Source organism: Equus quagga, chromosome 5 (assembly GCF_021613505.1).
Source record: "Equus quagga isolate Etosha38 chromosome 5, UCLA_HA_Equagga_1.0, whole genome shotgun sequence".
Lineage (NCBI taxonomy): Eukaryota > Metazoa > Chordata > Mammalia > Perissodactyla > Equidae > Equus > Equus quagga.
Window position 1 is genome coordinate 98,848,866 of NC_060271.1, and position 14,760 is coordinate 98,863,625.

The 14,760-nt window shown below is 34.5% G+C and overlaps 1 protein-coding gene across 1 annotated transcript in view; it reads right to left on the reverse strand.

Annotated features, from left to right (window-relative positions):
* The window catches only part of STON1 (stonin 1), a 121,375-nt gene that overhangs the window by 34,843 nt on the left and 71,772 nt on the right, over positions 1 to 14,760 (reverse strand). Inside the window, exons 4-8 of the mRNA XM_046661764.1 lie at positions 12,999 to 13,100; positions 12,666 to 12,789; positions 5,112 to 5,167; positions 3,607 to 3,691; positions 1,818 to 2,392 (exon numbers count right to left, since the gene is read on the reverse strand). Of these exons, the coding sequence (XP_046517720.1) occupies positions 1,818 to 2,392; positions 3,607 to 3,691; positions 5,112 to 5,167; positions 12,666 to 12,789; positions 12,999 to 13,100 (942 nt within the window). The remainder of the gene's footprint in view (positions 1 to 1,817; positions 2,393 to 3,606; positions 3,692 to 5,111; positions 5,168 to 12,665; positions 12,790 to 12,998; positions 13,101 to 14,760) is intronic.

Consider the following 14,760-nt stretch of genomic DNA (forward strand, 5'->3'; position numbering starts at 1 on the left):
CAACAAGTTATAGGAAAAGTTACCCAACATATCACAAGCCCATAAAACATAATAGCACTAATCTAAAGTTTATTATGGTGCCAGAAGCTATTAAAAACTCTATATACATCATCTCTGATAATACTAAAAATTATGAGGTTGGTTTTATGCCCAGTTTACAGACTTAACTGGATTTCAGAGAGTAACATGCCATAGCTTGCTTATAAGTAGTGAATCTGGAATCAGAACGTACTGTGGCTTCAAAGCTTAAGCTATCAACCACTATCCCCTAAACAATCCTTGATTAATCTCCCTTAACCATGCTATTTCCCCACATCAGAACAAAGGACAAGCTGACATCTCATAAGTAACAGTAGAATAAGTCCTTGAATCGCCACAGTGAAAATCTGCAAAGCTCGTAGTGAGTCCAGGAGAAAAATACCTCCAAAAACTATAACTGATGAAGCACACTTATTATAAATGTACAGTTATTTTTCTCTCCAAACCAAATTTTTCATAATTGTGCGTTTAGCCTACATTTCTTCAATTTTACATATTATGTGGAAAACATTGTGAAAAAAATACCCAAAAAACATTTTAGTCTTAATACTTTACACCTAAACTAAAAACAGACTTACTAAAAGATGTTGAGCAGCCTTCATCAAACATCTGAAACACTCTCAAACAGGTCACACAGCTTCTGGCGCTCATTGTCTTTGTTTCCATCCTTCACTGTGCCCTACATCTCTCCACTTCTACCTAAGAAAATGTTAAGGGGGTACTTAACCAGCCATTGCTACAGATTTGTACGGAAGCTCTAGTGGACCAATAAACCATTGGCTAGGGACACAAACCTTTAATTATTTGTCACGTCACCAAATTGTATAAATGGAATTAGCCATAAGGCATATTCTACATTTGTAAAAAGACAACACAAGATTTTTTTTAATTTTGCCATTCAAACTTCTCTATGAATCTTTCTGCCATCACTATCAATTCCTTGGAAATTAATAATTTTCAATATGAAAAGGTAACTAGAAGCTGTTTTAAGTTTGAATTCCAAAACAAATTAAGTTACCTAGTATTTTAGCAAGCAGGGAGAAACAAAGCACCTGCTAGCAAGACAATTCCTCATGCAAGGAAAACTTTCATACAGGAGTTTAGGAGAATTAGGCAGAGTAAGAAAAAAAATACTTCGAATCTCTTTTGTTTGTTAAGTATGACAACGAATTACCTCAAAATATTCATTTAATTACTAGGATGGATTTCTGCTTTTTTCTTTTTTTTTTTTTTGAGGAAGATTAGCCCTGAGCTAACATCTGCTGCCAATCCTCCTTTTTTTGCTGGGGAAGATTGGCCCTGAGCTGACATCCACGCCCATCTTCCTCTACTTTTTATATGTGGGACGCTTGCCACAGCATGGCTTGCCAAGTGGTGCCATGTCTGCACCCAGGATCTGAACCGGCAAGCCCCAGGCCACCAAAGCGGAACGTGTGAACTTAACCACTGCCCCACCGGGTTGCCCCTGAGTCTTTTAAATTTTATCTGCAGACAAAGAAAAATTCTCACAACGCAAAAGAGAGATAAAATGGATTACTTAATACAAATGCCTTTTCTTTAAAGAAATACTCTAATTAAAATTCAAAGTTTAAAAATGCAGAGCATGAATACTTTAAGAACTGATCGTTATATTAAAAACAACAATAAAGAAACAATCTTCTAAAGAAAAAACCAAAACACATGTACTTCTGGGTAACCTTACAGACTAAAAAACACTCAGGATGTCTAATCACTGGCCACTGTTTATCCCGATACCATTAAGTTGAACACACAACTACCTTCTCTGAGACAGGTAAGCTGCTGGGCTCCTCTATATTTCTTGGCTGCTTCACAGAATCACATTCAAACTTCCTATTTTTGAGAAGATGAAGCTGAACATCAGACACGTGCTGGTCCCGAGTCCCCTGAGGGCCCTTGAAGAGGGGCCCCCCATGCAGATTTTGAATCATGCTAGCTGAAACACTGACCACTGGCTCCACGTTCGAGTCTGTTTGAGAGACCTGTGGTGGAAACACAACACCTGGAAGACCGATGTACTGAGAGCTTTCCGGCTGACTCAGCAAAGCTTCAGACGCGATTTTATGCTCATTTCCAGGAGGGACAAGTGTATCACAGGTGGCCTTTTCTAAATGTTTCCTATCCTCTGTCCCAGAATGAAGAATTGTGGGTTGCTGAAGCACAGTTTCCATTCTCTGCGCTTTTTCAGTAGTTGCTTGAAGACAACATGGGTTCAATTGTGGAACACTGGGCTGCCCAAGCTGCTGAATTACTTGCTGAACTGGATGCTGAAGAATACTTGCTCTTCCAGAAGTCTGTGTCACCATAATTGGTACATTGACTTTGTAAAGGTGACCTTAAAAAGGAGAAAACAAAACCGTAAGTATAACAGAATCCTAATTTCCTCTAAAAGAAAATCCCATGCACAACAGCCTGGGAGGAGATATATCAATATGTTAATAGTGTTTATCTCTAGGCGTTTTTCTTTTATTCTTCAGATTTTTTGTATTTTCTACAATAAGTATGTATTACTCTTATTTTTTTAAAATTAAATATGTCTTGCTTTAACTCTAGCCTTTTCCCACTATTGCTTATATGGCATATTTTGAGATACATACAGGCCACCAATATTTATTCCATAAACCTCTCCCAATGTTTGATAAATAACAGTGTTACTAACTCAAATTGGGATTTTAATAAACATACAGTGGTCTCTCAGTATCTGCATTGGATTGGTTCCAGGACCTCCTGCAAATACCAAAATCCATGTATGCTCAAGTCTTATAGTTGGTCATTCTCATCCATGGGTTCCAAATCTCATGGAGAATGTATTTCATACATTTAAGATATAAGATACCATATAACAACTAAAAGACAAGGCTATCCAAAAGGAGTTTAATAATTTCAGAAGTAATCAAATTTTTTCTCCTTCTTTTCTTTAAAATAATACTAAAAAGAAGAAAGAAGAAATTTATTTTTTGAGGATTAGTTAGGTGCTTTGCTTAAACTTTGCAACAACCCAAAGAATAGGTATGATTCTCTTTCAGACCAAGAAACAGTGCTGTGAAAAGCAGAGGCTGGTTAATCTCCAAACGTTTTGGATATTCTTTCTATTATACCATGCAATCTCTAATAAGAAAGGCAGCAGAGGTTGATCAATCCATGGTTTTTCTTGATTAGAGCTGGCAGGGACACAGATATGTTATTTTGTATTTGTCAAACTTTAGCTAACTGCATTGAATTAGAGAAAACATATATAAAAGCATCTTGTACAAAGAGAACTGGGAGTGAAATAAGGACAGGCCTAGTACCGAGTGTTTCGTGGCAGACCGCCTCCACAATACGGCTCACCGTTTATTATTACTTTTGAAATTAGTTTGATTAACAGTTCCTCTAACTTCTAGTATACAGTTTATTAAAAGTCATGAAAATTAATCCAAAAGTCAGTACCAATGCTAAAAATTTTTTTTCTGCTTTTTTCTCCCCAAATCCCCCCAGTATATAGTTGCATATTTTAGTTGTGGGTCCTTCTAGTTGTGAAAACAAAATATTTTTAAATGATACTCTTACCAGATGCAGTCTGCAGTGTCACACCTGCTGGTACATGAATAGGATAACCAGAAAAAGCAAGGTTTGCCCTGGAATTTGAGGTGCCCTAGACATGAGAAATTTATATTAGAAAGTTAGAAAAATGGCTTACTTGTATCTTTTTTTCCTGATCTTGTAGAGGGTCAAAAAGTCTGATTCAGGACAACAATCGTTTGACAATGCTTTACATTAGGGCTGAGTTCTTTAATAAAACAGCTTTGTAATACTTGATTTAGATTATCTCATTAAGGATAAAAGGCATTCTGTTCTACAGCTATTGGCAATGAAGCTAATAAGGCTTTTACGGATACTGACTCATAAAACTTGCCCACTACACAGCTTTGCCTGAGCCACTGATGCTCAAGATGTCAAACAGAAGAACCACAGCTGTCTACAAGAGTCCTCTAGTCTATAAGTTGATCACTAATGGCATTTCAAAGTAGATAATATGATAGTGTCTAATTTTTATTTTAGAATAATTAAACCTTAGCATTTTAATTTTTTTAAGTAGTAAATCAAAAGACAAAGAAACGTTTTTGCCTATCAGACCTGCAAATTTAAAAGATTAGATTGGTAACATCCAATGTTGGTAAGGATATGATAAAAATCAGTTCTCTCAGATTCTGCTTATATGAGGGTATACGGGACAATCCTTTTGGAGGGCAATTTTGCAATATATACCAAAACTGAAAACATGCATGATCTTTGACCCAGAAATTCTACTTCTAGGAATTTATCCTGGTTACCTGATTTTCACACAAATACACAAGGACACAACTACAAGCATAATCAATAGAATGCTATATTAAAAAATAACCAAAAGGAATTTAAACATCCATCAACAAAAGATTGGTTATTTTAAACTGTGATATATCCACAAAGGCTAATCAATATTTAACCAGCACTAAAAAGTGTCCATCCATATTACTAAGTTAAAAAAAATTCCAAAATAGTACACGGAATGATCCTACTTTTATGCTGAAATTAATATAACTTTCATGAAAAAAGTCTAGAAGGATATCATCAAACAGCTAAAACAGTCATCTTTGGGGTAGAATACTACAGGGCTCTTTCACTTTTTACTTTATAAATTTGTTTTTACTTTTTAGAAATATATTATTTCCTTAATCAAGGGAAAAGGCATCTCCACTAAAGTGAATTACACTTCTGCCATCACTCACTAAAAGTGGGGCATATCTTTTAAAATATATCTTAGGGGCTGCCCTGGCAGTGCAGCAGTTAAGTGTGCACGTTCCGCTTTGGCGGCCCAGCGTTCGCCGCTTCAGATCCCAGGTGCGGACATGGCACCACTTGGCAAGCCATGCTGTGGTAAGCATCCCACATATAAAGTAGAGGAAGACGGGCACGGATGTTAGCTCAGGGCCAGGCTACCTCAGCAAAAAGAGGAGGATTGGTGGTAGATGTTAGCTCAGGGCTAATCTTCCTAAAAAATATATATATATCTCTCTCTTAAATAAGCTACATACCAGTTCTGCTGTAGTAAACTTGGGAAGAGTTCTACCAGCAGGAATAACTAATGATGCTGCATAGAAAACAAAATAAACATTGTAAATTCATTAGAATTTACCAATTTAATAAAATTTCTAAGTATAGCTTATTTTTAAAAAAACATTTTCCATCACTAATTTGTTAGGCCATAATGAATTCTAAACTTCCTGATTCTAAGAGAGGTAAAAAGTATTACTTTTTTCCCAAGAACTTTAGATAAAGACTTTACAACTAACCTACTTTAAGTCCCAAAAGGAAATCTCTCATCTAATCAAGTATACTGTACTTTAGAAATCCATAACAAAATACTTTAGTCTTTAGTAATACAAAATGTCTTTAGTAAGCAATGTAGCACTTAATCTCCATTACAACTTTTCAAAGGAGAGAAAAAGTAATATTTGTTAAAGTGGCACTTTTCCAAGAGACTATACTATCGAGCAAAAATATGTAACCCCACAAAAACCATTTGAAATTTATAGGTTCAAAATAAATTTCAATTCATTCATTTTATGAAAAGTTATTTACAGTACTTCAGCCAAGTAAGCAAGCACAGCTACATAGTTTTAGGAATAAATGCATAAGAACATGTCTCCTGAAGTCTTTGCATGAAACAGTTTAGACTGCTAAGAAAAATACAAGAGAACAAATTCCTAGGAAAACACCAACTCAACCTGCATTAAAGCTGCAATCTCACATATCTTTCCTTTATTATCCATCAATTTGCTATGCTATCTCTTCATTTATAAAACATCTAAAAGGTTGACCAAATGGTTGAACATATAATCATTAAAAAATAAGACTAAAAAATAAAGAAATAGTAACTCCACTAGAAGGATCTCAGTTGATCAATGTAAACTTAAACCTTACCTCAAGGTTCACTTTACCTAGCTGAATATGACTGTTAGAATATCACTTCGTGCTACAACTAGAAGGACCCTCCACTAAAATATAAAACTATGCACTGGGGGATTGGGGGAGAAAAAGCAGGGAAAAAAAAAAAAAGAAGATTGGCAACAGTTGTTAGCTCAGGTGTCAATCTTAAAAAAAAAAAAAAGAATATCACTTTGCTTTTTCTTTAATAAAAATGAGAGTCTTTTAGCATGTTTATGCAATACATATGTATTAAATGTAATTTATTTATTATGGCCTTTTTTCACATACTGCCTTAAGGAAAACTGCCTCAAAGATCTGTTTCTGACGCTAGAATGGCTCCATCATATACAGCAAACAGCTCAGAAGGGCAAATATTTTTTAAAATAACCATTCTTTCCACGTTTAGACAACAGAAGCGAGGCTACAGAGATTGATGGTTAATGAAGCACAAAATTATTTTTATCCTCTGTTCATCTATGCCTTTGCTTATTAACAGGCATTCTTTTAGAAAGGCTAAATTAGAAAGAATTGGAGTGGCAGGAACACAGTGGCATTAGTCTTAATTAGCTGAAGTGAGCAAAGCTTAAGCTGGTACAACTTAAGCCATAGCCTGGGAGGAAACAAAAATCTGTTAACACACTGAAGCAATTAAATGAATTTCTTGAGGAAAAACAGCAACAATCTTCCTCTTTTAATTACCTTGCAATAAATCCTAAAGGCTAATTCTCTATACTTATATAAATCAAAGAGAACTATACGAGAATTTTAAGAGTTTCTTTACAGCCATCAGAATAAAAGCATTGAACTGAGAGTTTATAGCGAAGTTTCATGCAGCTCCTATTTAATTTTGATACTAAACTCACAAGTTATATGCACCATTTATATACATTCACAAATTATATACACCATTATATGTGTGTGAAACACACTTTTTAAAATATTCAAGCTGGTTTCAATAACCAATTAAGTTTTAACTGAATACATGTTTTTATTTAAACTCAAAGTGCCAGAATTTTGGTCTTCATGTATATATTCTAGAAATATTAAATTTCTCAAACAATAGGCTTTAGAATATAGAAAGAATTCAGTTCCACAAATATAATTTAAGAAATTTAGTAAAAATAATACAGCATAACAACATTCACATTTATAAGTGTATTCTTCCCTACACACCAAAAAAGTCTTTGAAACATTAAAGCAGTTAATTTCACAATCCTTGGTCCTGTTTTGAACCATTCCAAATCTTAATATCGAAGTCACATGACTCAAGAGGTGCAAAGACTGGTCAATTTCTTCTTTGTAACTACTCATTAGCATAGGGATATCTTCTCATGACCAAACTGAATATTCTAACTCAAAAACCAATAGTATTGCTGCAATTTTCACCAGATCTAAGTTCAAGAGCAAATGAACATATAGTTTAGGAGTTTTAACGCTCAATGATGAAAGCCACCACAAACCTCTCGATGTTCCTGTTCTTTCCTGTATTCTTCCCACAATGACTGAAGGTTTAAACAAAAAAGGCCATGTGACATGAAGAACAAATAGCTGAAGCTTATGTGAATTGCCCTAGAAATAAGGCAATCACAGACAAGGTGACTACACATCCCAGTCTGCCCACATCCCAGTTTATACCTGTTATTCTGAGGCTATTATAAATAGAATCTCATTTCTCTCTCAAAAGTGGAGTATAGGCAAAAGACTCAGAATATAATACTATACTCAACGAGAAAAATAAAGTTGGAGGACTGACAATACCCAACTTCAAGGCTCACTATAAAGCTGCAGTAATCAAGACAGTGTAGCATCAGCAAAAGAAAAGACAAATAGATCAATGGAATAGAACAGAGGGCCCAGAAATAGACACACATAAATTCAGTCAACTGATTTTTGACAAAGGAGCAAAGGCAATACAATGGAGCAAAGATGGTGTTTTCAATAGTGTTGGAGCAACTGGACATCCACAAGCAAAAAAAATGAATCTAGACACAGATCTTATACCCTTCACAAAAATTAACTCAAAATGGAGTATAGACCTAAATGTAAAATGCAAAACTATAAAACTCCCAGAAGATAACATAGGAGAAAATCTAGATGGGGTTGAGTATGGCAATGACTTTTCCGATACAACACCAAAGGCATAATCCATGAAAAAAATAACTGATAAGCTGGACTTTATAAAAATTAAAAACTGCTTTGCAAAAGACAATGTCAGGAGAATAAGAAGACAAGACACAAGTTGGGAGAAAATATTTGCAAAAGACATATCTGATAAGGGACTGTTATCCAAAATACACAAAGAACTCTTAAAACTCAACATTAAGAAAACAAACAAAACTCGATTGAAAAATGGGCCAAGATCTTAATAGACACCAAAGAACATATCCAGATAGCAAATAAACATACGAAAAGATGCTCCACATCATATGTCATCAGGGAAATGCAAATTAAAACAACAATGAGATACTAATACAACCTATTAGAATGGTCAAAATTCAGAACACTGACAACACCAACTGCTGGCAAGGATGGAGAGTAAGAGGAACTCTCATTCATTGCTGATAAGAACGTAAAACGGTACAGCCACTTTGGAAGACATTTTGGTGGTTTCTTACAAAACTAAACATCCTCTTACCAGATGATCCAGCAGAATCCTTAGTATTTATCCAAAGAAGCTAAAAACTTATGTCTACAAAAACACCTGCACAAAGATGTTTATAGCAAGCTTATGCATAATTGCCAAAACTTGGCAGCAACCAAGATGTCCTTCAGTAGGTGAATGGATAAATAAACTGTGGCACATCCAGACAACAGCATATTATTCAGTGCTGAAAAGAAATGAGCTATCAAGCCATGAAGAAAAATAAAGAAACCTTAAAATTACTAAGTGAAAGAAGCCAATCTGAAAAGGCCATGTACTGTATGATTCCCACTATATGACATTCTGGAAAAAGCAAAGCTATGGAGATGGTAAAAAGATCAGTAGTTGCCACGGGTTGGTGTAGGGGAAGGGATGAAGAGGTGGAGCACAGATTTTTTTGAACAATAAAAATATTCAGTATGATACTATAATGATGGACATGTCATTATAAATTTGCCCAAACCCAGAGAATATACACCACCAAGAGTGACAATGTAAACTATGGACTTTGGGTGTTTATGATGGTGTTAATGTAGGTTTATCAATTGTAACAAATGTACCACTCGAGGGGAATGTTGATAATGGAAGAGGCTATGCATGAGTGAGGGTGAAGGGTATACGGGAAATCTCTGTACCTCCTCTCAAATTTGTTATGAACCTAAAATTGCTCTAAAAAAATTATTTTTTATAATTAAAAAATTATTTAAAAGCATATTATAATTACATATACTCACCCTAACAATAGAACAGTAGTTCTCAAAGTATAGTGTGCGAAACCCCAGGGGCTCCCCAAGACCCTTTCAGGGTGCTCACGAGGTCAAACTATTTTTTACAATACCAAGACAACACATGCCTTTTTCATTTCTCACTAAATATTTTTTGTTCTGTTTTGTTGACATCTGCTCTGATGGCACAAGGCAATGATGAGTAAAACTGAAGGCACCTCAGCTTGAATAAAGGCAGCAGCAAATCTCACTAGTGACCAATGGATTTATTTTCCATTGCCACTCACTCACAGTAAAAAACAAAAAAAGAAACCAGCAGCAACAACAAACTGTTTCACTTAAGACGTTCCTTAACCATATAAATTATTTTTACTAATTTCAACCCTGAAGTGTACTTCCTTTTAATATTCTGTGTGATGAAATGGGGAGAACAGAAAGAGCATTTCTGTTCATGGACAAGTACAAGGAAAAACACTGGTGCTATTGTTTAAGTTGGGAGCTGATCTAGCCTCTTTTTTCCAGAAACACTATTTTTACTTGAAAGAAAAACTGACAGAAACTATGGTTATTCAGACATGAGTATTTGGCAGACATTTTTTTGAAAATGAACTAAGTGTGTCCATCACTTCAAGGAAAACAAATTGACAGTATTTGTTTGGCAATGATGAAATTCAAGCTCTCAAGCAAAAATTAGAATTTTGCAAACTTTATATCCACCACAGTGAGTTTGATAGCTTCGCAATACTTAAACACTTTTCTGATGTGTGGTGATATTTATGATTATGATTTGTTTAATCTTGTATAATGAGCAATGTGTCAACTCCAAAACTCAGTGAACCAATATTTTCCAAATAACCATCTAACATTATAAAAAGTCCATTATATGGTTTCAGATTCCACTCTGCATCTAACCTCTCAGATACTGCTACTTGTTGAGTTTTAATGTAATACCAAGTTATCTGAAAATACTATTAAAATACTCCTCCTTTCCCAATCATATATCTGTGGGAGGCAGGATTTTCTTCATATACTTTAGCCACAACAACATATCACAACAGATTGAATTTAGAAATAGATGAGAATCTAGCTGTCTTGTATTAAGGCAGATATTAACAAGATTTGCAGAAAAGTAAAACAGTGCCATTCTTCTAAGTATTGTTTGTCCTGGAAAATACTTACTGTTAACAAATATAGTTATTACGTTAACATATGATAAACTTTTTAAATTAATAAACCAATATTTTTTAGATTTCTCAGTTTTAATTTCTAATACAGTAAATACTTACAACCCACATAAAAGAAAGCTCTTTGAGGTCCTCAATTTTTAAGTGTAAAGAGGTCCTGAGACCAAAAACAGTTGACAATTGAAGATATAGGAAATTACTAAATAAATGGATGATACAGTCAAAAAAAATACGATAGGGCAAACAAGTTCTAAAGGTGGAACAAAGGTAAATACTTATTCCATTGTAGATTAATTTGAACTTGTTATCAAGAGATAAAAAGGTTGTAGAGGTAAGTTAGTTTAGGTTATTTTAATCAGGCTTTTAAAAGCATACAATGCAAAGACATAATTAAGAAGTACTTCCAATTTATAAGGCTATTTACTTCAAGAATCTTATTGTAGGGTACCTAGAAATGAAGAAGGATAGGAATAAGGCCTATAATGCATTTTTAAAAGATATATGTACTTCCTCTTAAACCATTTCATTATAAATGATATAGAAGAGAATAAGGAGAAAAACTGTCTTGTTCAAATGTAATTATTTCTGTTATTCTAAGAAAGAGAATAATAAAATGCTGAGTGAAATCCAGCTAGTTACATTAGTTGCAAGACTATTTTGTGATTTAAATCACTGGTAATATTACCATCTTGCGGCAAAATCTAGTATTGCAATTTTGAATGACAAAGAACCTGAGAAATGGTAACTAGGCTTTTGATTAAAGACTGTCAAGTAGTTTACTCCTCCACACTGGCCACCCTCCAAGCCACTCCTAAGTAAAACATCTTTAAAGTTCTTTAATAGAGATAAAGAAAAAAAATTCAAAAGAATGTTATTTAAATAGAGAAATAAAAGGATGCCCTAATAAAATAGTGAAGTAATAAAATAGTAATAAAAGTAAAGTAATAAAATAGCAAAAACAAAAGCATAGCCAAAAACCCCACAACTGATGGAAAATGTTTCAATGTGTCAACTTAGTAATTAAAACTGCCACAGCTAATCCTTATAGAGCAAAGTTATACTTTATAAGCACAGTATTAGATAAAAGTTTTGTTTGGTAATTCAATATTCATTGTTAATTTATTTCATTTTTATAAGTCGTTATTGCTGCCACACTTAAATTCTCTCATTCTGTAACAGACAAGGTATTAGCCTCCTTACTATTTTCTCTTCATCTTGGCTAATGTGACTTTCATGTGAATTTTCCCAAGTATGCAATGAACAACCTAGTTATTACTGACAATCTAATCCAAAACCTACCCTCACCTCTTGCAGACATTAATCTATTGAATTGCAGCTAAACCCAATGAAACCTGTTTGTGTGTGTGTCTGTGTATGGACATATATATAGACAAACATTAGGGTAGCATAAAGATTATGAGTCAGAGGAGAAAAGAAAGAATAAAGGCTAGAAAGATATAACAGTATCATTTTATTTTTTATTAGCTAGTCTTTTCCACTTTAAATTGATACACATAATATGGACAAATATTTCCCTTAAAAGCAGAGGTCTAGATTCATTAAGTACAAGAATAAAGGTAAGATGTATATGGTCAATTTATAGCCATCATTGTATATATCCAAAACAATGAGGTAGCCTGAATATTCTCCATATTCTTGTTAACTCTCCATTTTGCTTCCAATAGAATAACAGATCTATAATATTTACAGAAAGCAAAAGAGAGAAAGAATGCACAAGCATGCAAGCACCCATCCGTCCCTCTGCTTCTTCAGCAATGGTGGCTGGATTATTCCTCGACTAGATCCAATCAAATGCTCTGAAATAACCAGTGGGTGCTCCCAATAGCCCATAAACTACGTGACTTATTCCTCTAAAGTAAGGCTTTGTCACCTTTGTGGACTTTAATATTTTAAAGCACTAGTTTGAGTAATCTAACTTTTCATCAATAATTACATGGGGTGATGATTTATTGTGTTCATTAAGTAGCAATGATTCTGAGGTCCAAGCCCTCTCACCTTAAGAAGATTACCCTGTCTAATTCAAAACCACCACCAAATGAGAATTAGTTCTGAAGTCCAAATAGTACTAATTTACTGACTGTATCCAACCTGTTGGTGACTGCAATGTTTGGTGCAAGCTGTGTGGCAACTGAAGAGTGAACAGAGGTGAATGGATGTTATTTCTGAAGAAGTCTTCTGTTGCTTTAGACTGCAAAACCTTTGTTTCCCAGAGCTGCAGAGAAAAAAACATTGTTTACTTTTAAAAAAATAAAACTTTTATAGGATTCTTTTTTTACATCTTTTAAATTAAATTGTCAGCTGATGGCACAATGAATAGGCAAGTACTAAACTACAATTAAGGAGTTGGAACTATAATTTACCAGTTTTTTAAGCTAAGAAAACTACAACAAAAAGAGAGAGAAACCTGTCTTGTCTACAAACCTGCTTCAAGTCTTTTAAGACTTGTTCCTCTACACCTTCTTCAGCAAATAGATGCCGCGCTCCTTCAATTACATCTTCAATTACAGATCTGTAGAGTTTAGGCTACACAAAAGCAATTGTTAAAGTTTTAAATTCTCAAGTTTGAACGTATCCAGCCTTAAGAGGCATGCAAAGTACACATTCTAATCTTACAGTTTAAAGAAAAACCACCATAAGGATTTTTACTAAGCACATCCCACTTCCAGTAGCTTCCTATAAATTGTGTTACAAGTACAGGACTACAATAAAATATAAGATAATAATCTCATCAAGATGCATGGTTACTGTTACGTTACTTGGCTTTTGTGTCAGTATTTAACCTCCCCACTTCTTATAAAAAGGGAAATTAAATTTAAGGCAGGTGGAAATGAACCTTCTGTTTTCAATTTACCTTCTTCTCAAAGAGGCCAAAGGAGCTTTTTTAGAGCTCACTATGTTATTTCCCCAAATGTAAGGAAAGTCCAAGCCATAAGATTGTGGCAAGCACTTACAATAGAGTTACCAAAGCCCATCCCATTTCCAAAATACACACAGTTCAAAAAAAAACTCTGAACCATTGTCAAGTAAAAGTACAACTGCACCAAAATAGATTTCCTAACAGAAACTAAGAAGGATATGAACGAACCTTACCTTTCCACAATCTGCGTGTTGCAGAGACTAAGTAACATCCTAAAATGCTTCCTAGTAAAAACATGCCATGACAATCATATTAAGCAGGTTTCTACCCAGATTGAACACTGGTAAATACCAATAGAAAAATAGCCCTGTGAAATAAACTCAGTCCTTCAAAGCTATGTAAATTGTGCTCCACTCCCAACCCAGTCCAAAAGGGCAGTGCTAAGTGTACTAACAATACTGACCTAGTGGAAGTTCCACTGACAAGAAATGGCAAAACAGGAATTTAGCTGAGTTGCTCTTATTTCAAATTGCTTAGTCAGGCCAAAATGAAAATTGCGGCAGTCTAGGACCGCTTTTTCATACTACCCCGTAAATACTCTAAATACTCCTCCTGCTCATGCCAAGAGTAGCAAGGTTTTAAACTAATCCTTCTAAAGATCAAGGGTAAGCTGATGAATAGGCCAATCAGTAATATTTAAATAATACGTTACTCACAAGCATATCCATTAAGATTAAGTGCCCTAGATTAGTTGCTTCTTCTAAAACAGTTTACACTAATAAAGGCACACTCAATTGATGCTTCAGTGTTAGTCCCAGCTAGTGTAATCACATTTAAAGCTGGAGGAAAAACTCCTAGGGCTAAAAACATCTTTAAGTTATGCCCTCAGAGTGTAACAGCAGCCACCAAAAATAACCCATTAGAACACAATTTTTCAAAAGTAAAGTAGATATTGAACATATTTTCTCTTCTAGGACTAGAGTTAGACTTTATATTCTTTCTCTGTTATCTTTATTAAAACTACGCAGAGCCAAGAACTCCATCTTAACCTCTTCTCTATTTAAAAGAAAACATACACACTCTCCTTGGAGTTCACCATCAGATGAAGTGGTATATGTACATGGCAAGCTTATATTCAAGCACAAGTATTTTACATATCTCAAAACACATTATCAGAAAATAGATGCACATTAAATAAGAACATGTCTCTAAAAATGGACCCTTTAATGCTGCAGATGTATACATGAAACCCATAAAATAACACAGATCTGGACAAGCACGTTGTCTTTCACCAAGTGTGAAGTCTGTCGAGATGAAATGAAAATC